Genomic DNA, 27610 nt, shown 5'->3' on the forward strand with positions numbered 1-27610 from the left:
CTGGTTAATTCTGTCTGTTCAAAATGTAAGATACCTTCTGTTCTATTCTGCTCTAACCTGTGTCTTTGATAGGTCAGTTAATGTTTTACGATATTGTATTTTGTTTCATGTTTTGATAGATCTGCTTACCTCTGCTAAGCTAAAGTCCGAGTAAAGCGTAACCATTACGGAAGTGAAATTAGTAGTATTTCGCAATGTTCTGGACATGTTAAAATTATGAATGAATAATTCCATCAAATATGATTTCAGTCAATTGACCCAATGTAGTTAACTGCCAATACCTTATACTGCTAAGTATAAAGGGCGGTCAGACTCCTTGGTGGATTTACTGCCTGTGTCATAATTAACCTCATAACATATACTATTCATGACCTTGCCTCATTTCACAAAAAAATATCAGAGAAAAAAAAACTGTTTATATATTAATTGAATCGCATTAAATTTATTTCGTGTTCCATTTATGGGCATAATTCTACATTTGAGTATCATTTAATAAATTTTTCGAACACTGTTTCTGGTATACTGCTCACGGGTTCTTGTTGTTAAAGGTTCTGACCAAAGAAGTATAAAATATCTATTTTTATAGTTCTTTGCTCTGACGTAAAAATGAAAGCAGAATTTAAGTAATTTGGATCTCTTAAGAATGGATCCAAATGTGATTACTGTAATAAGTTCACTTGCTTACATTCACCCGAGTTTGGATAAATGTACAAAAGATGAAGCTAAAAGGATTAATTAAGATCAGTTCGTTTGCCTCCCGTAGACTCCTATTTCAGCTGTCTGTAAGACAAGGGAAGTTAAACAGTCTAGTTTTTCCGCAGCAATGAACTTCTCGTGCTTAAATTATTTTTCGCTTCTTCGACTGATATGACCGTGTGGAGTAAAATTGATACGAAATATTGCATTGGCTATGATTTTTTCGAATATCCAATGACAAGTTATTACACATCCCAGTGTTATACGTCATACTACGGTAACAAACTTGCACGCTAGGTGGCGGCATGTTTAACCAATCAAAATGTTTTGTGGTTTGAATGCACCAATCGAATTATTGTTTACATGCAGCTTCAGAGATTTCCAAAATTTGAAATATCGCGACATTGAAGATGGCCGATCAATGACGAGAGAATAATATTTGTTTTGAAAAATAGTTTGATACTTTTAAATACATAATTTCGATATATAAAGTAAAAATAAAGGAACAAGATGACCTCAAGTGCAAGCCGAAGAGATGAAGTGAAAAAGGAACATATTCCTGACATGATTACTGACCCGACAACGAGAAAACGATATTTGAAAGGTCGATTTTTAGGAAAGGTATAGGATCTGCGGCTGAATAGATTCTATTTTATTTGCGTAGGAATTTATTCAGGCTCTATAAAACTGTTATATACATTTGGATTTCTGTGTATTGTACCGTGTTAATGCAGAATATTTTGAATTATATTTCTTGCGGCGTGTTCGGACACGTTTTTCAAACATGGCGACAAATAATGATTGTAAATATCAACTAAAGAATTTCTGTACAGGGAGGACAGTCAGGGGTGTAAAAAAAATTTTCATACCACTCGCCCTGCAGGACTAGTAGCCAGTAATATCTACTCGCCCTTAGTGAACAGCCACTCGCCCTAATAATTGACACTTTTAATACTGTCACTTTTATGAAAGGAGTATTATGTGCAATAGTATTATTTTCCGAAAAATATTTATTTTGAAAAGTGTCTAAAAAATTTGGACACAATAATCATCGTCCATCCACCCGTGTTGAAAGAGAGGGGAAAAAACGTTAAAAGATTAATCGGTAATTATTCAATTAATAAACTAAGTAATTGACCTTGTTTTCATGATCAATTTACACCCCCTCAAAGAGCTAAAAGATGAGTCAGTATCTTGACATCTGAAGTGGAGATCAAAGCGGTATTTTTGCTCGGGATTGTCATGACATTACGTCATGTTTTCGCGCCATGTAACACATCACTGTCTGATCGTACCGCATCGGTTCTTAAAATTGCTGAGAAATAGAAATCAATAAAAAGTTTCTTCTTTAATTTGTTATCAAAAGCGAATGTGCTATATCCCGTATAAAACGTAAATGTCTCAAACGATAGTTACTATAGTGGATATCCTACCTCTGTGACCTGTTTGCCATCAAGGAATTTACATTATTGTTTGACAAAAAAAAACTTAAATTGTTGTCAAAAAATACATGTACAAAGATTCATTTAAAACTTATTAAAAACCGCAATGACATCACATTGCTTGATTTTAAAATCGCGTTTCTATTTACGTTCACGAGGTCACGTAACCTATTCTGCCGCACTAACAGAAATCTGTTTACGAAAAATCGTTTTACTCCATGTATTGTAATTACTGCCGCTTTTTCATTATTTAAGATTTTTTTATTCTGTTTTTTGTTCTTTATGGTCAAAAGTCTGAATTTTACGCCCAGAGTATTCATCATTTATTTACTTTTAGAAAGAAATAAGTAACTGAGATCGCGCTGTTTGAATTTTTACAAATGATTATATGAAAATTCGACCGTTTTTATAGAATTTTGCCTACATTTCTGTCGATATCTTATTAAAATCATTATAGAATTCAAATAGTATTATTTCTCAAGAGGTGTTGAAAACTTGAAGCGAAAATGTTAAAAAATGAATGCACTACGCACGGTTTTTGTGTACCTGTCGACGTAAATTAGATATTTAATACGATAGGTCGCACGTGCTTGTGGAATGGAAAATTACCGGCATGACGTTTTGATATCTTTACGATTCGCGGGTAAATTCCAGTCAATCCAGGTAGCGGCTGAACCATCTCAAGTTTGTTGACGTTTTGGAGTTGTAATTTCTGAATTTTGGTAATGTAAGGACGTAAAAAACCACTCGCCCGATCGGTCGAGTATACAGCGAGGTCCACTCGTCCTACTCAGACTTTAACTCGCCAATGCGGGCGGGCGAGTGGAATTTTACACCCCTGACAGTAGCAAATAGATTTGCTATATGTTCTGAAAAAAAATAAACATGAAAACTGTCACACATAGCCTTACCCATTTAAAAAGGTTATTATCAATGACTTAACAAAAAATCCCTTTTTTCACACAAATGTAATTTGTTATAATTTTGTCAAATGAAAAAGGAAGACCAAGTGTCTAGACATCCGGTAATCGGATGCCTAGCCTGTGTTCTAGCCATCCGGTAATCAATTTCTTATTGAATAAGTACTGATTTAATTTAATTTTACCTGTTTTTACTTAAGATATCAATACTTACCTGCAAGCAAAATTTTATGTGCATACACTGTACCAATGTATATAATTTTAATCGTCTCTAATAGATGGATGTTAGTCAAAACGTCCCCTAGTCAAAACGTCCCCAAGTCAAAACACCCCCCATTTTGGTCAAAACGTCCCCCTTTTCTGGTCAAAACACCCCCCTTCCAAAAATTACCAGGTCAAAACACCCCCCTTAAAAATTACATATGTAAATACATATTAATTAAGTTAATTTGGTAAATATTAAATGTTCATTATACTGTTTTACATGCATAGTTTTTAATCAGAATGTTGTAAACCATTAGTTTTAGAATGTTATAGCATTGTTGTGAAATTATATCTGATGTTTATATAGTGAAAAAGTGATGTTTCTGTTATTTAATAATAAAATTAAATGAAATTATAATGTTGTTATGTTATAAATGAAATTGTTACAACTGCATGAGGACAAAGGGATAATGGATCATAAAACAAGATGTTTGTAAACAATTATTTTTTAAGTATCTAAAGTTTAATTGCACAATAATTAAATAATGTGGAAAAAGTTATAACTATTATATTCAACCACTAATTTTCTTAGTATCCTAGTGTATGTATACTGTCTGTCTCTGTGAATAGTGTGTTGGATTGTTATTTGTTTAAATATCAGTGCTTTTATAAGATAACGTATTTATGGAGTATCCTTGCATTAAGTGTAGAAACGAAGTCAGACCGCGTCAACATGCCATTGCCTGCGACTCGTATGGCAGCTGGCAACACAGAACCTGTGACACAGGTAAGTTATATTTATGTTATTATTATTATTATTATTGATTTCTTGAATTACTAGACTTCAGTAAACAATATCTTTTGCGGAATACTTATCATATTCCGAATTGTCTAACTACTTTTTTGGCAAATATGTAATTTTCTGGCTGAACTATACATCATATAAAATTATACATTATTTAGATATATACATTATTTAAGGAACAAAAAGGCCCATTACATAGAGTTATACAGTTTGTATGTTTACATTCCATAAGCTGACCAAAATCTGATTAACTACTTTTTACCATTTAATAATATTTTTATTTTATTTAATAAAATATTGTAAAATCTGGTCAGAAAGAAATAAACAATATACAGATCATAATCACATTATGAAAGCAAACAAATTCAAATATACAAGTAATCAATGCATTGTCAAGTTAATCCAATCAGAGGAGATAATGTGTTATCAGTAGGTGTTAATTCAGTCAAGAGATACTGTATATTGAATGGAATGAGAAATAAATAAAAAAATATTTATTTTAAAGTACCAGAATTAAGAAGAAATAATGGGTCGTTCCATGAGGAAACCTGTATTAGTGACCAAAAAAATCAAAATTAAGATAACAAAATATTCATTAAGAACATTTTTTTATCTTTAAAATCTTAAAATTTGAAGTAATTATCTTAAAGTATAGGTCCATGCATTGGCCAGAGTATTCGCAACTTTGGACAGGTGATTATGTTCATGCTATTAGTATTTCACTGCCTTGATAAAAAAAATTTATGAATTTTATAAGACTCTTCTCTTCCAGCAACAGCATGATAAGAGATTTTTTTTCAGAAAATTATTTATAGTTTGTGTAAAAAGGTATTATTATTTATAGTTTGTGTAAAAATGTATTAACATTCTTTTCAGTAATATCATTCTCTTACTATATTTTTTCAGTTACTTATGCATAATTTGTCATTTCTATCTCCTATAAATGTTTCTTATGTCTTTTACAGCTACCGTGCAGGGCCCCGGGGGTATGTCTGCAAGTTCCTTGCTAAAAAAGATGAGCACCATTTACAAACCCAGGCTCACTACAACAGTTCACGAGGAGGAATAATTGTGATAAAAACGTTAACTAGCTTAGGAGTGGATTTGACTTCTTGATATTGTGTAGCTGGAACACTTTGAATTATTATATTGTGAATTTGACTTCTTGGTGTAGAACAGTGAATGAATAGTGCGATATGTGATTTTTATTTAATAACTATGCAGTTGTGACTGTTCTGATGTTTTATTAATGTTTTATAAATAAAGTTATAACTCTGATCAGGATTTTTGTTCATTCTACACAAATTTAGATTGTATAGAAGAAAAAGTGTTCCCTTCATAAATGTTCACACCTTATTACTGGTGATTAATGGGTTTATAACACCTACTAATATTAAGCCCTCAGCACAATTAATGCACAACCATGTATAGTTGATAGGTGTTGATTGCATTAATTTAGGTGCTAATAAATCATAAAATTTTGTGTATTATCAAAACATAATCCATAAGTTTCAAACCCTTTAAAAGATATGAATTAATTAAAAAGAATTAATAGATCTAATACAAAAAAAATTAGGGGGACGTTTTGACCAAATTCTTAACTGAATGGGGGACGTTTTGACCAAAATGGGGGGTGTTTTGACCAGGGGGCGTTTTGACTAGGGGACGTTTTGACTTGATACCCTAATAGATTACTCCATTTTCAGCCGATAAAACAAAAGTTTGCCAAAATCAATAATGGCGAAATGAATAGAAGAGGATAATTGTGTTGTCGTACTGTTTACATAATGTTCTATGAATTTGATGGTTTATCAAGCAGCCCATATCCATTATATTCAAAATAATAACATATATATGTTACTAAAACAGTAGCGGGTTGGTTTTTTTTTCTCAAGAATATGTCACTATGTGTGATTTCTTTAGCAAATAAAACTTTTTTGCAAGAATTTTCTTTCAATAACCAAAAGTTCATTTCATTTGGGAATTTTTTATTTGGACTGGAAATATTTTGCTAGGTAACACAATAAAAGCAGAAAAATTGCCCATTGCTGGATTTTATTAGAAATTAAAGCATTCAGTTGCATTTTTGATAAATATTATTAAAAACTTGATTTATTAAAAAATAGAAAATACTGTGGTATTTTATCACTTTGTTTAGCCCTAATTTAATCAGGCTTTCTATTCTAAACTTGGAATAAAGGTGAGTACAGGTTTGCTATATGCAATGTGTGTACTGCACAGTAGCTATACAGTAGCTTATTATGATAAACAGAAGCTAGTCTATCAATGGTCCAGTCTCATAAAGTGGCCCTTGCCACCAGTATGCAGACTGTATCATTCCCATAGGCAACATACCTTGCATACCAGAATCAGTGTCTTTAACCCTTAGCCTGCTGCAGGCGAATTTAACAGCCTATGCAAACAGCTTGGAACCAGATCAGACGCCGATTAAATCGGCGTCTGATCAGGTTCCAAGCTGTTTGCTACTCTGACAATATTTCTTCCAATTTTGGAGCAAATTGAATGAACTTTACAATTTTAGCAGACGACATTTCCAGCAGACGACAATTTATCTAGCATGCTAAAGGTTAAAGAGCCTAGAACGGCCAGTCATTGCGACAAAAGGAAATATCAGGATTACGAAAAATCCTACTTTTAATGGGCTGTTAACAGACCGTGACTTAGAAACACAGACCGCGGCATGGTTTGTACTTTTTGTACAGACGGCGGCATATATGTACTAATTTCTTGATGGGTTTAATGTGAGTCCTGTAGAAAATACTAGAATTCAGATGTCCATAAACGTGCAGGCTCTATCAAAAATGCCCATAAACAACCCATGTCCTCTAGTGCTGCAAAAATAATTCAAACTGTAGGCCTAAATTAAATGCGTCTGTGTGTCAGATGGCTGATAGGGTCTGAGTGTTAATTGATATCCCCGACATTAGGAAAAATGGAGCCTAGACCGGACTTATGGCCCTTGACTTTGTCCAAAAATAAGTTTGTGCCGCATGTATGTCAAAACATACTTGATCTAGAATCATAAAGCATCAGAGAATTGTTTAATAGCCTATGAAGTTTTGCACCGGGTGTTCTCTTTGGGATTTTACTTAGCTAGACCAAAGTTATGGGCCTTCTCTAAGTGAAAAAAAATGGGGAACAATCAGAATCCCCTTGATCAAAATCGCCTCCACTGAAAAAATGACAGGGTGTTACAAAATCCCCTTCACATTTTTGAAGGGGGTATCAAAATCCCTTCTGTGAAAGTAGCAGGGGTGTCAGAATCCCCTCTTTCAAATTTAATTTGGAGTAATGTCTCGGTTTCTACACATAATAGACAGAGATAATTGAAATGGGCAGTGATAAAATAGTTGTGTTATACTGCTTATATTTAATACAATACTTAAAGTTAGCCCATTGATTATTATCACTTTATGAAAATAGGAACCACACAATTCTTCAAATGTCATCTTGAAAGTTACTATTTTCTTGGAATAGAGGGGATTTCAAACAAGGGGTTTTGATAGCCCATAACTTTCATGAAGGGGATTATGATAGCCCTAACATTTTCACAGAGGGGATTATGATACCCTCTGCAAAGGTATGAAGGGGATTTTGTAACATCCTGTCTTTTTTCAGTGAAGGGGATTTTGATATAATCATATACACTCGAAACAAAAAACACAAAGTTCTTAGAAGTTTGTCTTGCAAACATCTTTGAAATAAGTTTCACCTTGAGTAATATAACAGGAGTGGGGGGCACCTGTGTCCAATGGACACACATCTAGTTTAATTTTGTTGTTATTGTAATACATTAAATGAATGGACTTAAACCGAGACAGGAACTTCTATAAAAAGAGTAACAGGTATTTTAGTTCCTTTATTCAAATTATTGTCTGACTAATTGTAGCATCAAAATCTCTCATCTCCCTACTTCTCCCTAAAATCTAAGTCTAGCTATGTATCACTCATCTTACTGGAAATTTGCTGAACTTGAAATTAAAAGCTGAAATATTTTCTGATTGGTATTTCTCAACACTTTAACCAAAGTTTTACTATCATATAAAATATGTGACCACCATAAGAAATAGGTTTGAATTTTTATCCGCTGTGTCACACTTTTGCCCATTAGTTTGAAAAACACACATATGCTACACTTTTTATAGTATCTGTTCAGATGTTGAAAAAAGCTTTATCTTGGATAGACCGGTTTCGGTGACCTTAACATCTAATCCCTTTACACTGGTTAAATATATTGAAAACAAATTTATACTAATTCCTTACCTTTACCTTTAGTTTTGATCTACACATAATACAGTCTGTGTGCAAAAGTTTCTAAATGTTAAGTAACTAAACAAAATTTAACACCCAACTTAAAGTGAAACTATGAACTGTCAAAGAAATGTATTTTCAATGTTCAGGGGCGTCGGAAGTGGGGCCGCAGGGGCCGCGACCGCGGCCCCAATAATTTTCCCAAAAACGTTTTTTTGTAAATTCATAAGTTGGAGTCGCAGGTCCGCGAACCCAATATTTTGTATAGTATATTAAATTTTGCTTCGCGTTAAACAATACACGCTGTCCAGATTAGTGTGTTACCGTGGTGACGGTGACACGATCGGGGGTGTTAATTGGAGTCATACACACGTGTCCGTGATTGGACTTAATTACACATGAACAAATCAGCATGTTTTTAATTGGCATGTCTTTAGTCAATGGAACGTTTAAGCTATACCCAGCTGCAAAGATCTAAAGTATTAACTTATAAAATTCAGAAAAATAATGATCATGTTTTATTTAATGAAAGAGGTAAGTGTTAAGATTTATCACACCTCTAAGATGTAAGGAATTAATTACATGAATTGTTTTTACTCAAAAAATGGTATTTCAAACCAAAATAAGAAATGAATGTAAGCATGAATGATTATTGTTCAATACATTAAATACAAAAAAAAAAAAAAAACATACATGCATTCTTTGTATTGCGTTATACATTATTAATTCTGATAAGAGTTTATTAAACTTTATTTTGCTTATAGTCATGTAAATAGTAAGAAAATACTGGAGACTTGAGATGCGATTCAGTACCCTTAAAATGCACCAGAACTCGCCATTTATGATCCTGTTTTAAAAAAAATTCAGGGGGAGCTCCCCCTTACCCCCCTTACGGGAGGGGGATGCCCCCTCCCGTACCTACCCCCCCCCCCCCCCTCGCGGCCCCAATATCAAACACCTTCCGACGCCCCTGATGTTACTAATCTTTCTTGGCTGTGTCTGAAAAGAAGTCCAAATTATTGATAAAAGTCAACAGTACTTGTGATGGTCATAAAGAATACCAAGCAAAAATATTAGATGGGTACTAACTTTTGGGCATACCCTGTACATTAAAAAAGTGGGTGGGACTTGTTTAGGACAGGTGACAAGAAATAGCTGTTACCAGTAAAATGTAAATTCTTGCACTTGGGACTCATTTTAGGGCATTTTTATGGGAAGGTATAAAAAGTAATAAGAAAATGTGCAAAAATACTATAGGATAATTAAATTAAAGTGGTAATGACGTCTTTGAAGCGCATTTTTTCTTTTTTATGACAGCATTGAGTTGACAGCTATTTGTTTACATTAGAGATTGCGTTCACCTGTAACGTCATAGAGCTCTTAAAAAAGAGAACGGCACACAGATGAACATGTCACCGAAACAGGGCAGTCACCGAAATGGCCATCTACGATAATAGCAAAAATGTGAAATGTCAGAATATTGAATGTTTAATCTGTCTCACTTCTAATTATTTGGACAAGTAAAGTCTACAAAGAAATTAAAATTTCTACTTCTGAAAAAAAACTCGTAACATTCAAAGACCTAGGAATTATATGAATATCATAACTATTGGTTTATATTTGTCAAAGATTTACATTTGTTTTTGACTTAATCATTAATGGCAAATATATATTTACTAGTATTTTAGCCTCCCGTTAGTTTACCTATCATGGTTGTGCAACCAGGATAGATTGGAAATAAATGAATTTGGAAGCTATACACTGTCCAAATGCTTGTCGTTTGGTTGCGATTGTTGATATACCCCAATATCTATCAAATGCAAATTATGCAAAACTAGAAGCTACATTGAAATCAAAAGAAATAGTCCAGTTTTTAAATACTTTCATTTTAAAGGGGTATGATTTCAGACTAAATATTTCTTTTTGTTCATGAAATAAATCTCTCTAACAGAATATTTTGATTGATACTATAGCAATCAGTGTCCACTCAATATGCTCAACTTGTTGATTGACAGGTGACACTCGAATAACATGCCTGTTCGTTATTAGCATAAAAAGATATTTTGAAATAATTTGAACTAAAAAATTGAAACTTTAAAGAAATTTACCTACCTAAGTTGAAAGCTAACAAAATTATGGCGATTGTGGTTCATCCAAGAGTGCACAAATTTCCCGTGCGCTCAGCAAATTTTCAACCTCGTATAAAAACGTTTTGCGCGTTTTAATTTGCTTTTGTAAATTAATTATTCATTTTAGATATGATTTAATTCTGTCATAAACCCTAAAAATACGATTGATTTAAGAAATACGGGTGTATATTACAGAATTTTAGGACATGGAAATTCATTCACGAATGCGCAATTTTTCAGTGCGCACGCCGATTTTCAATCGTGTACAAGACGTAATGCGCAAAAGTATTTTAATATCCTTTCGAAAATTAATTATTTATGATAAATATGTTTGAATTCAGCCATAAACCACTTCAAAAATACCATTTGTTGAAGAAATGCGGGTGTATTTCGGTTATGGTAATTTCCCGAGCGGTCGCCAAATTTCAATCTCGTATAAATTGTTTTGTGTTAAGTATTTTATTTTCCTTTTGTAAACTTATTATTTATATTAAACACAAATGATTTCTGAAAAAAAAACTACAAAATACCATTTATTAATAAAATACGGGTGTATTTCGGTTATGGAAATTTCCGGCGCGGTCGCCAGATTTCAATCTCGTATAAAATCATTTTGCGTGAACGTATTTTATTTTCCTTTCGTATGTTAATTATATATGATAAATATGATTGGATTGTATCAAAACACTTCAAAAATACCTTTAAATTAAAAAATACAGGTGTATTCCGGTTATGCAAAGTGTATTCCGGTTTTTAGGTGGATTCCGGTTTAATGTGTGACCCATATACTACAAATGAAAAAAATGTCATAAAATTATGCTTAAATGTGATTGACACCTGTAGATCCTGCAATTCCAGCTTTAACACTTGTAAGTACCTTTTTCTTCCAGGGTGGTTTTGCAAAATGTTACGAGCTACAAGACCTCGATACAAAAGAAATATTTGCTGGAAAGATTGTGTCAAAAACCTTGCTTGTCAAGCAGCACCAGAAAGACAAGGTAGGTAAAAAAGAAATTTTCGCTGGAAAGACAGGGCAGGTAAAATACCCTAACTCTAGGGCACTGTCAGAGTCAGATATTATTAGAATGCAAACAGTTGGGTTTATCAGAAAAAGTTTAGTCAGGACTTTCATTAATTAAAGAAATATGTGGAAGTAGAGCTTATCTTCCCATTTAGAACTTTATTCGCTTCAAGGAATGTGATGGAGGCTTAAGAATACTATATATAGCAGTGAGAAATCCTTTTGCCCTTTATGAATCCCCTGATAGTAAATAGTGCATCTTCATAAAATGCATATTTGCCACTAAATTACTGTGCTTTTCCAACATCTGGTCAGTTATGTTTTTAAGATTATACCAGTCTGTCGGAACATTTTTTTTTTTTCAGGTGTTGCTGTTACTTTAAACATAAAAATATTGTGGACAAGCAAAATGTATCGACTTATCTTCAACTTGTCTTCAAGTTTTTCATAACTTATTTAAAAAAGTAATAACTTAGTTGAATGTGTGAAGTATATGGTAAAGTTTTGCAAGTTTTAACATGGATTATGATTTTTCAATACAGATGACACAAGAGATTTCCATACACAGAGAAATATCATACAAGCATGTGGTGAAGTTTCACAGCTTCTTTGAGGACCCGGATAATGTCTACATTTTACTGGAGCTCTGCAGGAGAAGGGTATAAATGTTCATTCATGTTTACTTGCTTGCAAAGTTAAGGTTTGCTGAAATAATTCAATATTAGTAACTGAATTTTTGAACTATGTCACAAAATTTTCAGCTTTCTTTGTTGAATAAGAAAACAAATAGGTTTATGTTGGAATATTGGATTGTGTATATTGCAATTGTTCATTGAAATTTAGTTGGTTTTGTAGAGCTCAAAGAAGTTTACAAATCTGTTTGGAACTGCTTCCAGTCTGAACCAAAAGTAAGATATAAGATGTTCAAAATGAACAGTTTGATCATTTTAGTCACTGATGGAGTTACACAAGAGAAGGAAAGCTGTGACGGAGCCTGAGGCACGATATTTTGTGCGGCAAGTTGTTCAGGCATGCCAGTATCTTCACGGCCACAACATAATACATAGAGATCTCAAACTGGGTAACCTCTTCATCAATGATGACATGGATATCAAGGTTGGAGACTTTGGTCTGGCTACAAGGGTTGATTACAATGGAGAAAGAAAAAGGTAGGGTGTCAGGTCTTCTGTATAGTTGCAACACTCATTGTTTTCATACTAACAGTTTGCATTTTATTTCCTTGTAAGGTAGCGGACTAGTAATGACAGCAATTTCCATGTGATTATGTATTCTCCTCTTGCAATTTCGGCATTCTCCTGCCGTAACAGAAAATTCTTTTACACAACAAATGGAGAAAGCTGAATTTGCATATGGAGAATGTATAAACTAATGGTAAATTCCGATTCTTTGTAGCTGCTCCCCTAAATCATAATTTGGGAAATACTTTTTTACTTTCAGATAGTTTTGAAATGCTTTTGACGCTAAAATATCTTATATCTGGTTCATTTTATATGAAAGTTCTTTTGTTTCTTTCAGAACACTTTGTGGAACTCCCAACTATATAGCACCAGAAGTTTTAGGGAAAAAAGGACACAGCTTTGAAGTAGATGTTTGGTCACTAGGATGTATCTTGTGAGTGTTGTTTGTCTTTGACAAAAAAAAGGTTGTGAATACTTAGTTTAAAGTCCCATAAGGCTTTGAATATTATATTACAATACAAACAGATGCTACAGCTGTCAGTATAGATGTTTTGCATATTTACATGGTTTGAAAAGCACTATTTAAAATACAGCACATGAACTTCTACAGTTAGACCTGTAAAGGGAGGTAATCAAAACAGTGTTCAATTAAACTTTATATTCTGTTAATCAGTTATCGGACCATCGTCAAATATTGGAGAAAACAGTTAGTTAAAAAATATATCTAGCTTTCATTGTTTTATTCTTTATTACAGATTCACATTACTGGTTGGGAAACCTCCATTTGAAACTTCAAACCTCAAAGATACTTACACAAGAATCAAGAAAAATGAGTATCATATACCATCAAGAGTAAGTCCCTGTGCTCGAAACCTCATACAAAAATTGCTCAAGGCTGACCCAACAGAAAGACCAAATATGGATAATATTATGGAGGATGAGTTTTTCACCTCAGGTAAATATCTTGGAGCTTTGCTGTCTATAGGTTTTAAAGAAAGTGGCTTTGTTAAGGAATTTTAACCAAACTCGTATGTAGATAAAGTCCTGGTTCTAGAGTTGTTTCCATTTATTAGCAAACCTTCCAAAAGTAAGGCTTACTAAGCAAATAGGGGAATAAATACAGATGGACAGGTAGTTTGTCAGTACAATCTCTGGTCTTTTCTTTACATTAAGTATAGCACTAACAATTTTGTTTTTATGAACCACAACATTTTTAACATTTTCAAAAGAGAATTTAGACTAAATCCTTAATTGCATGATATGCATCAAATGCTCCATACTGGATTTGCATTCCCACCAACTTCTTTAATCTTGAGAAATGGGCATATGTACCCACATACTTCATTAAATGTGGGTACAGGATAATTGAGTATAAACCATACAAAATTGTAACAATATTATATAGAAATAAAAGTGACCAGAAGTGACACTTGTATTTGTCAGGGATTCATTTTACATATGCACTGTGTTAGGTTCTATTCTAACAATGCTTTTGATTTTACTGATATTGACATTGTTTCAGCATTGTTTGACATCTCTCCTCCACTTTGAAGAGTACTAAAAACCTGGCTAAAGTTGGTATTTAGGCATTGTTATCAGCGTCTCTCAGAAATAAAATGAAATTCAAAGCACTTTAATTTAAAACCACTTTAGTTTTAACCTGCAGCAAGCTTTCAGTGATCTCTGGTAGGTCTTCAGCTAATGTTTTACTGAGAGTTTAAATTGGATGAAATATAAGACTAAGTTCACATATTTCAGGATACCTACCTTCAAGATTGCCCACCAGTTGTCTCACAATGGCTCCAAGATTTGATACTCTTGCTAAATCCGAGTCCATGCACAGAAAACCTCTACTTGAACTGAATGGAACTGAAAGTAAGTTTACATAATGCATGTAGCTAAAGCTGTTTAAGCCGGCCAGATTGTAGGTCCGTTCATTATTTGACAATACTGTAAATTTATGCGTTATTGGGCGAAAAGTAAGCTGAAAGGACATAGCAACAGTTTCACAGAGCAAATTTTGGTCCTTCCGTTCTCTCTACCCAGTTCTGATATAATGTTTTGAATTATAAAGTTGCAATATGACCGAAATCCCTCTGTTAGGCGTAAAAAAAAAAATTGTTTGTTTCCGGTATCCCGACATACCCTAAATTTTTGGTCTTTGAGAAATTTTTTTTCAACTTATTAACAAAAAGTTGCAAAACTGCACTTTTTATGCTTTAAACATGGCCAGTGATGTTAGAAATCAACTTACTGATGCTCTAAAGGCATAACCCCCTTATTTGTATTCATTTTTTGACACAAAAATAATTTCCGAAAAGTCTCCCTTAATAAAAAAAAATTCCAAAATAAAAAAAAAATTCCGACCTACCTATCCTAATTTTTTTGAGCATGTTACTGGAAACAAAGAATTTTTTTTTAGGCCTTATGATTTTTAAATCAGCAAAAGCAAAAGGGAACTTTCGGATTATATTATTATAAATATAACATTTTGCAGTAAATGATGGAATAAAATTAGATTGAAATAGTTGATAAAATTGTTCTAAGATTTCAAGATGTTTCAAGAAATATAGCCACTTAAAAGTTAGACTTTGTTTTATTCAGAATGCAAGACTTCCTATTGAAGGTAGATTATAACAACACTTGCTGTGATGCAAGTTTACAAATACTTCTTCTCATTTTGTTCAGAGACTACAGCCCAGACCATTGAGTCTAGAGCGAAGGATCAGAAGAGACCAATGACACAAGATGGTCTCCTTGCAGAAAGAGGTGGGGGAGATGAGGGACAGAAAAGAGGTAAATAACTTTTATTAACTTAAATGATAGTACCTTGTTAACAGTTTGTATACATATATGGCATGAATTATGATTGTTTTGTTTTCACTGGTGTATAAAAATGGCATGTTGAAAATAAATGAGGTCAGAATTGACAAGGCAATGTCCAAGGTTCTGCAAAATTCTTAGGAATCAAACCATGATTATTGTTAATTCATCAAAAGATAGATTCTATTATTTAGAGAATTGACTTTCTGAATAACTTGTTTGCAAATGTAGTGGCAAGCTGGTTACCCGATTGCCACTGTTCTTGGACACTTGCAGCAACACCAGAACTATGATTTTATCACTGATAAGATTTGTCAAATATTGAATTGTTTTTTGTTGTTGTTTTTTTTGTCTACCGGTACTTGAGACTGCTTCTATGTTATAGGTGAGGGCGAGCCTGTGGATTTCTACCTCGGTGACCTACTAGCTCAACTATCAGCTGTTGTGGCTGCCAAACCATCAGAGCGTATCAATATATGTGAAGGTAAATCAGAATATTTTTTGGCTGGTGAAAGTAGTGACTTACAGTGAATGGAATGATAATTATAGGTTATAAACTTTGTTGCAAAAAACATGCACCAGTTCTGCAGCGGAAATGTTTCAAAACTTCAGGAGCACACTATTATTCCGCTGAAGAAAAAATGTATATTTCTTGATGCAAAACTAATGTTTTTATTACATACATATCTACATATATTAATATTATATCAGTATTAAGAATTTATTCAGTAGCCTGAATAAAATTGACAACACTGACTCAAACAAATCAACACTAAACCATCAAAATGAAGTCACACACCTGATATATATATAAAATTCAGATTCAGTCATTGCAGAAAAATGTTGATGTTTTCAGTTCCATAGTAACTAAATGTAAAATAAAAAGTATGTCAGAACCAAATGTATAGAATGACTTCTTAGGTCCATGTTTTATGTTGGAATGGGACATTTTTGGCAATTTTCCTTATTGCTCAGATAAGACAATTTAAAATTTCAGTCGAAAACTTTTTTAAGGTTGTTCAGCATGTTTGGATCGAATTTTTTTCTACAATGTTGAATTTGATTAAACACCAGTTTTTCAAAACTTTTTAGCAAATAAAAAGGATAGGAGCGGGTGCTTGATTTTTTGCTAGACTGATTTGAAAAATTTGGACCGTACGCAATTTTTCATAATGGGAGTCTATGGGGAAAATCATAACTTTCATATTTTCGCGAATAGAAATTTTTCTACAATGTAGATTTTGATGAAACTTCTCACAGTTGTAAATAAACGTATGGCCTATAATGTAATGAAATAAAATGTATAGGTCCATGTGCTTATTTTTGAGATACCTGACTGATTAAATAAAGTGAACCGAATATTTCACGCTAATTTTTAGACATAATTTTGAATTATTTAATGTGTCATATGTTTTAATATCATATTTTGACATTAGAAATATAGTGTCATTTTAATAAATTTACCCACAGGTTGTCATTAATTCATAAAATGATTTTCATTTCCGTACGACGAATCCAGGCTTTATTCTACGTTTTCCGGATAAATGATGTTACGCCATCACATCCGGTTTATCAAACGTGCAGAACTACCTTAAAGAATGAGATAAAAATAGGGGCCCAGTTTCAGTTAAGAGTATTCACTTTTCAGGAAGACTATCTCGTCATAGAAATAGTATGTGTTTATGAGAGACCTCGGTAATGTAAAGAAAGCTGTTAGTAATTGGTAGGCCAGTAACCTTCTGCATATGGCAGTATTGTTGTCAGGTTTACAAGCTTGTCTGTACACATACAGTTCCAATTACCATTACTTTCAGTTTTCTTTGTTAAATAGTACTGTCAGCAGTTTCGTTCAACAGAAATTTGTATTATATTTGTTGTTCCAGATGAGGCTGAGGATCCAGCTTCTATTCCGATCTATTGGGTGAGCAAATGGGTTGACTATTCAGACAAGTACGGTCTAGGTTATCAGCTGTGTGATAACAGTGTTGGTGTACTGTTCAATGATTCTACAAGGCTGATATTGCTAGCAAATGGAGAGTAAGTTGCATAAGACGATATATCCATTCTCTGGAACATTGTTTGATAGTAACATTCACATAAGGACTGGATCAATATACCAGTGTATCAATATGCTTTTTTTCAATAGATACAGAAGATTTTGTTTGTTTCAGTGTAAGATCGAAATGTATTTCACCGATTGGGCACTATTATGCAATATTTTCATGAGTGGCGCAGCCATGAGTGAAAATATAAATTATGGTGTTCACAAGTGAAATATGTATCCATCGTACACTGAAACAAACAAATTTTCTTTTTATTTTATTATGTATTTTCAAAGGTTTTAACCAAATTATATCCAGTTTACCCATGCAACATCGTGTGCATCACGTCATGATATCTGTGTAGAAAAACTGTTAAACATGTTTAATGACATTTCATTTATTACGATTTAATAACTGTATATCTTAATGATCCTGTAAGTATTCATTTACAACTGTGTCCTTACTGAAGTAAGTTTTGCAATGAATTTCTGATTATTTATTCTTTCGCAAAGTTGAAGTCAGTTCTATAAGGATAATGTTGAGTCATCTTGCCCTTCATTTAACTTACTATTATGTCGAACAGTTTAAGTAACATAACTGAATAATTGTTGAAGAATTACATTACACCAACTTGAGCAGTTTTGAACTGATGGGGTTATGTGCAAACTTGGTAGGAAGCAGAGTGATCAACATCCTCAAAGCTTTATATGGAATTATGTCGCCCCCCTCCTGGGGGAGACATTGTTTTTGCCCTGTCCGTCACACTTCATTTCCGATCAATAACTGGAGAACCATTTGACCTAGAACCTTCAAACTTCATAGGGAGGCAGGGCTTTTGGAGTAGACCTGAACATTGAAAACCATTTCCTATCAATAAATGAAGAACTACTTGACCCAGAATGTTGAAACTTCAAAGGATGATTGGACATGGTGCAGAGTAGATGACACCTTTTTGGGATCACTATGTTAAAGGTCAAGGTCACAGAGGCCTGAACATGGAAAACCATTTCCGATCAATAACGAGAACCACTTGACCCAGAATGTTGAAAATTCATAGGATGATTGGACATGCCAAGTAGATGACCCCTATTGATTTTGGGGTCACTCTATTAAAGGTCAAGGTCACAGTGGCCAGAACATGGCAAATCCATTTCCGGTCAGTAACTTGAGAATGATTTCACCTAGAACCTTCAAACTTCATAGGATGATTCGACATGCCAAGTAGATGAACCCTGTTGTTTTTGGGGTCACTCCATCAAAGGTCAAGGTCACAGGAGCCATCCGACACTTCATTTTTGATCAATAACAGGAGAATCATTTCACCTAGAGCCTTCAAACTTCATAGGGTGATAGGGCTTATGGAGAAGATGATCGTTAATATTTTTAGGGTTACTAGATCAAAGGTCAAGGTCACAGCGGCCTGAACATGGAAAACCGTTTATGATCAATAACTTGAGAACCACTTTACCCAGAATGTTTAAACTTCATAGGATGATTGGACATGTAGAGTAGATGACCCCTATTAATTTTTGGGTCACTTGATCAAAGGTCAAGGTCACAGGGACCAGAACATGGAAAACAGTTTCCGATCAATAACTTTAGAACCATTTGACCCAGAACCTTCAAACTTCATGGGGTGATAGGACTTGCAGAGTAGATGACCCTTATCTTTTTTGGGGTCACTTGATCAAAGGTCAAAGTCACAGGGACCAGAACATGGAAAACAGTTTCCGATCAATAACTTTAGAACCATTTGACCCAGAACCTTCAAACTTCATGGGGTGATAGGACTTGCAGAGTAGATGACCCTTATCTTTTTTTGGGTCACTTGAGCTAAGGTCAAGGTCACAGGGGCCTGAACATGGAAAACTCTTTCCGATCAATAACTTGAGAACCACTTGACCCAGAATGTCGAAACTTCATAGGATGATTGGACATGCAGAGTAGATGACCCCTATCAATTTTGGGGTCACTCGATAAAAGGTCATGGTCACAGGGGCCTGAACATGGAAAACGGTTTCTGATCAATAACTTGAAAACTACTTGACCCAGAATGTTGAAACTTCATAGGATGATTGCACATGCCAAGTAGATGATCCATATTGCAGCCAATCATCAGTGTCTCTTTGACTTTCGCTCCTGTCCCCTATTGACTTCTTGCCTATTACGACTTTGTATTGGGGGAGACAAGCGCTTTTCTACAAAAGCATCTTCTAGTTAAATAAATATTTTCTCTAAAATCTGACTTCAGCAATATTCAGTGAAATGATTTAAATAAAATAATGATTGTGTTTCAAAAAAAAACATTCTGGTAGCAAACAGTTTGTTACATTTTCAGTTATCACCAATTTGAAAATAAATCATGTAAGCGTAAGTGAACCTTGTCCTTAGTACATTAAGTTTGATTTTTAGCTCGACTATACGAAGTATGGAGAGGTATCCTACTCGACCCGACGTCCTTCCGCGTCCACACTTTGGTTAAAGTTTTGATGTACTTTCTCTTTGTCTTTGTTATTACTTGATGTATTTGCTTCAAACTTAAAATAGATGTTCCTCATCATCACCCACATCATATGGCACTAGGATCATAACTCTGACACCAATATTTCATGAATTATCCCCCCTTTTTACTTAGAATTTCAGGTTAAAGTTTTAGTGCACTTTCACTTTATCTCAGTTATTACTAAATGGATTTAAACCAATTTTTCATGAATTATGCCCCTTTTGACTTAGAATTTTATGTTAATTTTGATGCATTTTCACTATATCTCTGTTATTTCACAAAGGATTTGATTCAAACTTAAAATAAATGTTCATCATCACCACCTACATCATTTGACACAAGGGCCATAACTGTGACACCTGTATTTTATGAGTTATCCCCCTTTTGTACTTAAAATTTCAGGTTAAAGTTTTGATGCACTTTCACTTTATCTCAGTTATTACCAAATGGATTTGATACAAACTTAGAATAGTTGTACTACATCATCATCCACATCATATGATACAAGGGTCATAACTCTTGCACCAATATTTCATGAATTATGCCCCCTTTTTACTTAGAATTTCAGGTTAATTGTGGTGCACTTTCACTATGTCTTTGTCATTACTTAATGAATTTTATTAAAACTTAAATTAGTTTTTCCAGATCATCTCATCATATGGCACAAGGTCAGTCACTCTGGCACAAATGTTTTATGAGTTATATCCCCTTTTTACTGAGAAGTAGTTTAATTTTGATGCCTTTTATATCTCTGCTGTTACTAAATGGATTTAATCAAACTTAAAATGGTTGTTCCACATCATCACGCACATCATACAACACAAGTTCGATAATGCCGGCACCAGTATGTTCGAATTCCGAGTTATGCCCTCTTTTTACTAATAGAATTTCTGGTTCAAGTTGCAATGCACTTTTGCTGTATCTCCAGTATTACTAAATAGATTTGATCAAAACTTAAAATAGCTGTTCCGAATTATTAGCCGCATTGTGCATTACTTTCGCAGAAGTTTTCCATGGATTATGTTCCTTTTATGCTGATTTAATTTTTTGAGACTTAAGCTATTGTCCATATCTTCATCCACATTTGAGTCATTAAACACTCCATTGACAGCTGCAGCTTCCTCAGATATACCCAATTTCACTATCCAGCATCGAAATAGTCGAGCGCGCTGTGTCCTGTGATAGCTCTTGTGTTATGACTTCCTAAAGATGTAAATGGTTTACATGATATGCTGTAAATTTTATTTGACTAGCGCAATGGCGCATAAAATCGGGCATCTTAAAATATTAGGACTGGGACGATTAATCGGATCCGATTCGATTACTATGTGAAACCGGTTTCAATTTTGCAAAACCGCTAATCACTCTAAACCAATTAACATCCTACAATCCCAATAAAATGTATATCATTGCATGTATACATTATATCAGGGCTCTCGCGAGTGGGAGACTTGAGCAAAATAGTCGCTTTGGAACTTCAAACTTCGCTCAAAGCGAAATGCAAGTCGTCCGATTTTCTTTGATCCGCACTTGCTAATTACTGCTATCCGGACTGTTGACAATTTGCACGGTGTCAAAATGAGTGCACACGCCGATAGCATAAATTAAGCTCCGCCTACTTCAGGTACTTGTGAGATTTTCGCGAGAAGTGTGAAAGCGAATCAAATTATCCGATACACCAGAGACGACTTATTATCACACAACATGCAAACGATAAAGTCCATAAGTTCCTAATGAAGTCAGGTGCCGGAAGTACCTTGATACGGTCGTCAGGAAAGAAAACAGCACTTTCAATATGGCAGCAGATTAACCGGTTCGATTCGATTTCTTACAAACGATTAGCTGGTTTCAAAACTTTGAAATCGTCCCAGCCCTATAAAAGATATCAAAACTTACTATTGATTTGATAGAGGTTGTATGGAGAAATTTGCTTTTTATTTCAGCAATGTTCAGTATATAGAAAGAGATAGTACAGAACACTTCCACACCCTCAAAGTCTTTCCAGAATCCCTTACAAAGAAGGTCACACTGTTGAAGTACTTCAGGAACTACATGAGTGAACATTTATTAAAGGTAACAGGCTTGAGACAGTATTCATGTGTGTCATTCAGTACAAAGTGTGTGGGGGCTATATTGGAGTAAAGCATGTCTATCATCATTTCCATCATTGGACTCGCTCGTGTGTCAGCGTCTGCATCCCGATTTGGTTGTTTTTGTATTTAAGCTGGTATCTCAGTAACTACTTGTGGGAATAAATTGAAACTTCACTCACTTATTCACTGTGATAAACTGACTTGCATTGCATAGGTTCCATTACTCTATTTTGCATTTTTAGCTCATCTGATTTTTTGAGAGAAAAAATGAGATTGTCATCACTTGATCGGCGTAGGCGTTGCCTGGTTTAGATTTATGTTTAGGTCAGCTTTTTAGCGGTGAGCTTTTGTGAATGATCAATGTCCGTCGTGTGTCTTCGGTCGTCCGTCTGTCAACATTTTCTAAAAAATCTTCTTGAAAACCACTGGACAGAATTACATCAAACTTCACAGGAATGATCCTTGGGTGGTCCCCTTTCAAAACTGTTCAAAGAATTGAATTCCATGCAGAACTCTGGTTGCCATGGCAACCGAAAGAAAAAACTTTAAAAATCTTCTTGTCCAAAACCGCAAGCCGTAGAGCCTTGATATTTGGCATGTGACATCATCTAATGGTCCTCTATGAAGATTGTTCAAATTATGCCCCTAGGGTAAAAAGAGGCCCTGCCCCAGGGGTCCCAAGTTTAGAGTTATATAGGAAAAAACTTTAAAAATCTTCTTGTCTAAAACCACAAGACCTAGGTCATTGATATTTGGTATGTAGCATTGCCTTGAGGTCCTCTACCAAAATTGTTCAAATTATAACCCTGGGGTGAAAAGAGGCCCTGTCCTGAGGGTCCAAAATTTAACATAGACACTAAGACATATATAGGGAAAAAATCTTCTTGTCTGAAAGTTCAAGGCCTAGGCTTTTGATATTTGGTATGTAGCATTGCCTAGTGGATGTCTAACAAGATTGTTCAAATTATTCCCCTGGGGTGAAAAGAGGCCCCGCCCTGGGGGTCACTTGTTATATGAGTTATATAGGAATAAATACTTCAAAAATTATCAGATCATATTTCCTAGACTGTTTAATTATAATTACCTGATGACCCCAAGTGATTAGGGGTCACCTGACTGACGTTGACCTACCGACCTACTTTCTTGTTTTTTAAGATACAGCCTTGAAATTTGGATGACATGTACAGTTTTGCACAGCGATCTTAAAACTGACTCCTAAACTATCAAAGTTATTGCTTTAAAACTTGCAACACTTGTTCACCATCAATAGCTGACTCTGTACAGCAAGAAACGTAACTCCATCCTGCTTTTTGCAAGAATTATGGCCCCTTTTGGACTTAGAAAATATCAGAATTTTTGGTTAAGTTTTGCGTTTAGGTCAACTTTTCTCCTTAACGGTCAAAGCTATTGCTTTTAAATTTGGATATAGGGCCATCATGGCCCTCTTGTTACAAAATTGTGCCTCTTTTTCGACATATATGCATTCAGTTGACAAGGCTGCAGAATAGTCGAGCGATGCTGTCCGAGGACAGCTCTTGTTCTTTTGGAGCTTCTGTGACCAAAAGGTTATGAAAACCTACTAAATTACTCATTGCTAAAGGTTGAAAGCCCAGTGTGAAAAATAGAAATCCTTCATTTAATAAAGTTTTCCAGCTGGCATGAAGAAAGTTTAGGGTTCTATCAAAGTACTGCTAGTTCTTGTTATCTTGTTCAGAAGGGCATCCAGAGTCTTCCAACCCTATAAAATCTGCAGTAGTTGCGAATGGCTATTGTGATTTGAAATGTGCTAATGTTACACTGAATACAAAAGAAATGCACTAGTTGTTTAAGTATATTTAGTAAGAGTACTAATATTTTTCAGGCTGGTGCAAATATTACTCCCAGGGAAACTGATGACATGGTCAGATTGCCTTTCTTGAGAACATGGTTCCGGACACGCAGTGCAATAGTACTTCACCTCAGCAATGGAACATTACAGGTAGTATCAGTTAACGTTTATTTACTTTTGGTCATACTATAGACGTGAAGAATGGTACTGGTTGTTCCCTAGCTTGGTGCTCAGAATTAAGAGGCTAGTTCTAGGACTGGTCAGCCCTGTGTCAGTATAATGTGATTGGATGGGGTATCATATCACTGTCTAGACTATAGTGTGATACTCCACAGAAGCTGCACTATAAAATTGGGCATTGTTTTCACTGTTACAAGTAGACACATTTAAATGACAAAAATTGTTGAAAGATGCTGAACCGGAACACGCACAGTGTACTTTTGAAGAACTAGTTTAAATAGAATGATTAAGACCATGTGTTTGTCTACTGATCATTGTTATTTTTAACTGAAGTTCTCTCAGATGGTGGGAAAAAATGGTTTAAATCTCAGTAGAATATCTTTATTACATTTTTGAAATTTTGTTTATTTTGTAACATGATTATTATCCTGTTTTCAGATAAACTTCTTTCAGGATCATACTAAGATCATTCTGTGCCCACTGATGCAAGCAGTGACATATATTGACGAGAAACGTGAATCACGTGTATTTAAGTACTCATTGATAGAGAAATTTGGATGTAGTAAAGAACTTTCAAGTCGAATAAGATATGCTAAAACAATGGTAGAGCGCCTGATTACCTCAAAATCAGGATCAGGACGTGTAAGATCTAGCGCACCTTCTCAATGATGAAAGACTAGTGTGAAGAGTAATTGTGTATAGACATTTTCAGTAATTGCGACCAGAGTGCTTTTCAGGGCAGCATTAAAGTGTTGAAGGACTTACTTGCCGTGTCTAGAATAAATGTTGCCTGCGAGAATAAATGATTAGAAAAATCATTCATTGTTAATATCATTGCCAAAAGTGTGAATAAAGTCAATCATTCATTGAATTGATAATTGTTTGATGTACATCAGTCAGAGTTGCAATTGAGCTGATCTCCGTTTGAAAGAGAGAAATGTATTTGCATTGGTACAAGTGTGAGTTTGACGTACAGTCCAGTAATTAGAATTGTCTTTCATATAGAATATTCAAGGAATTTCATGTATAAATGAACATTAAATGGATGAATTCTGCAAGGATGGGATGTATGGTCCCCCATATTGTTGTAGTAGAAATCATGTTCCAAATTGTTTTTCTATCAAATGAGTGCGAGTTGTATAATATAATAAATCAGGATTGTATATATGTAAATTGAATACTTTTATTCCTCATTATGCATAAACTTACAAAATATCTGTCCCTCCAATGCTCTTGTTATCTTTCTGCATTTTGATTAGCATTATGTTAGTTTTGGAATTAAGACAAATAGATCCATCTCTGCCTTGAATTGATAATAGTGGTTCTGAAATATTGTCAGTAGGGTTGTTTTCCATGAATCTCACCAGCTAAACGAACGATTTCTGAAAAAAATTACTTGCAGTGAAAAATTTCTTTGATCTCTGTTGTTGTAGTGGTGAATTACATACATATTGGACTGAAATCTAGTATTTTTTCCACACTATTAAGTCTTTCTTGATGTGACAGCCTTCTTATATAACCTTTGTTTATACTATGTCTTATTTATTGTTTTATATGGGACTTGTGACACTAGAATCTTGTTTATAGAATTTGTGTAAATCAAATAACTATGTCAGTATATTAGAAAACTATTTGCAATATTGAGAAACACAATTTTTTTCTCTTTTTGTTGTACAGACGGACTTCTTTATGGATACAGCAGGTTTCAACTGTAGCCTGATTTGTATGGATCAGTACGTTTCAAGGGTATGATATATACCTGGGGAATTATACTTTTGGGGGGAAAAGAACTGTTTTCTAAGGGGAAATCCAAAATCTAACATTGGAGCAGCTTACATTCTTGTTCTCCATTCTACCTCTAACTTTACTGTGATAGTTTAAAGTGAACTGAAATAAGAGGTAGAATATGGACTAGTATATTTTAAAGAATGTTTTAACAAACAAACTCGTCATTTGGAGGGGTATGATGTCAGTTCTTTGTATTTAAAATTGGAAATAAGTTGAAAGCTGTATATGTAATATGCATTTCCAAATATGCAGTATATTTACATAGACATTACACAGATTGACTTTTTTCAGAATTCTCTATTTTTGATTTTGAGTAAATTTGTGAACTCTGAAAATTACAGAGAAGTGGGTAGTTTAAATATTATTTCTATCTTTATGTTGATTTATAAACTCAATAGAGTAGACAAATGTGATGGAACAAGAGGTAGTTATGAAGTTACCAAGACAGTTGGCGAGATTATAATATGTAATACAGGTATAAGCTCGGTCCTTGCCTGACACAAAGTGCATATTGTACAGTACAGTGCTATCTAGCTGTTAGTCCATGTATTACTAGTCCTTACATTTGTTGATTAAATGTGCCGAGTTGAAACCTTGTTATATCATTTCAACTGTGTATTATAACATCGTTGAGTTATTTCAGCTGTGTATGATAATTGCATCATTGAACAAGTTCATATTTTGTGATATTGTCGATAAAAATATGAGTTCTTGTAATAAAATTATAAAAACAGATTTTGTTGCTTCTAAGTGATAGTGACTTGGTTCTAATTCTAGCGTAAAACTGTTTTTGTCACTTTTTGGGTGTATTGTAACAGAAAAGAAAACATAAGTTAGCAGAGATTCTTAAGCTCACATGCTTGTAAAACACCTTTAAAAATATATATATATTTATATGCTTGTTCCATGGCAAAGCGTAAACTTATTAGGACCCAAAAACGGATAATTCCATTAAGAAATGAGGGCTTTTAGGGACTGCCAGAGCTAAAAATAGAGTAACCGCTTGGAACTTAACGCCAAACTTGGTCTGTAGCACCATTATTAGGTCTTCTTCTAATTTTGTTCAAATGGGGGCACTTGCAGGCTTTCAAGTGGCCCTAAAATTCCTAAAAAAAATTTAGGTCTCCCTAAAATTCCTAAAAAAAATGCTCAAAAAGGGCCAAATTCCTAAAAAAAGCCCTAATTTTTTTAGATTGTCCCTAATTTTTTGTAATATCTGTCTGAACTTAAATTTGTTTTTTGTGCACAAAGTCATGCATATAATGATCCAATTAATTTATTGAAGTTTATATTCTTTAAGATTCATTTTCAGAGGTTGCTTCTATCAGTTTCCATGAGTTCCTAGGCTACAGCTTCATGAAACATAGATTTACTTTATTGAGTGATCAGGCCTTGATTCATGGCTGGGCCCAGGAGGCCTGTGCCCCCAGTTGGCTCATCAAAGTTGCTCAACTATTTTGGCAAAGAATAAATATTTTCTCAAAATTAGGCCCCAGAGGCCACCATTCTATTCCTGTATTTCAAAATTTTCCAGGGGGAGGACGCCCTGACCCACCCACCAATGAGGGGATTACCTCCTCAGTACCTCAAAATTTATATAAGAAATTCACCAGAGGCCACCATTTCATATCTACATTTCAAAACATTCCCAGAGGAAAGTCCCCT

General features: G+C 34.2%; 1 protein-coding gene across 1 annotated transcript; it reads left to right on the top strand.

Moving 5' to 3' along the window:
• The first annotated feature begins 1065 nt into the window (after positions 1 to 1065).
• LOC123536396 (serine/threonine-protein kinase PLK1-like) lies at positions 1066 to 26678 on the top strand. The gene is made up of 13 exons (XM_045319558.2): positions 1066 to 1317; positions 11359 to 11466; positions 12032 to 12148; positions 12441 to 12658; positions 13026 to 13121; positions 13444 to 13643; positions 14447 to 14563; positions 15377 to 15484; positions 15897 to 15995; positions 17395 to 17548; positions 22000 to 22129; positions 24011 to 24127; positions 24596 to 26678. Exons 1-13 carry the CDS (start codon positions 1207 to 1209, stop codon positions 24824 to 24826), a joined length of 1806 nt encoding a protein of 601 aa, XP_045175493.2. The 5' UTR covers positions 1066 to 1206; the 3' UTR covers positions 24827 to 26678.
• Positions 26679 to 27610: the final 932 nt, after the last annotated feature.

This window comes from Mercenaria mercenaria, chromosome 17 (genome assembly GCF_021730395.1).
Source record: "Mercenaria mercenaria strain notata chromosome 17, MADL_Memer_1, whole genome shotgun sequence".
In the NCBI taxonomy this organism is placed as follows: Eukaryota; Metazoa; Mollusca; class Bivalvia; order Venerida; family Veneridae; genus Mercenaria; species Mercenaria mercenaria.

What these genes read in the sequence shown, in the direction of transcription:
- LOC123536396 (XM_045319558.2), top strand. Translation starts at nt 1,207, where the DNA reads ATGACCTCAAGTGCAAGCCGAAGAGATGAAGTGAAAAAGGAACATATT. An exon ending in TGGTCACTAGGATGTATCTT is followed by an intron (nt 13,122 to 13,443) that starts GTGAGTGTTGTT and finishes TCTTTATTACAG; the next exon opens with ATTCACATTACTGGTTGGGA. An exon ending in AGATGAGGGACAGAAAAGAG is followed by an intron (nt 15,485 to 15,896) that starts GTAAATAACTTT and finishes TCTATGTTATAG; the next exon opens with GTGAGGGCGAGCCTGTGGAT.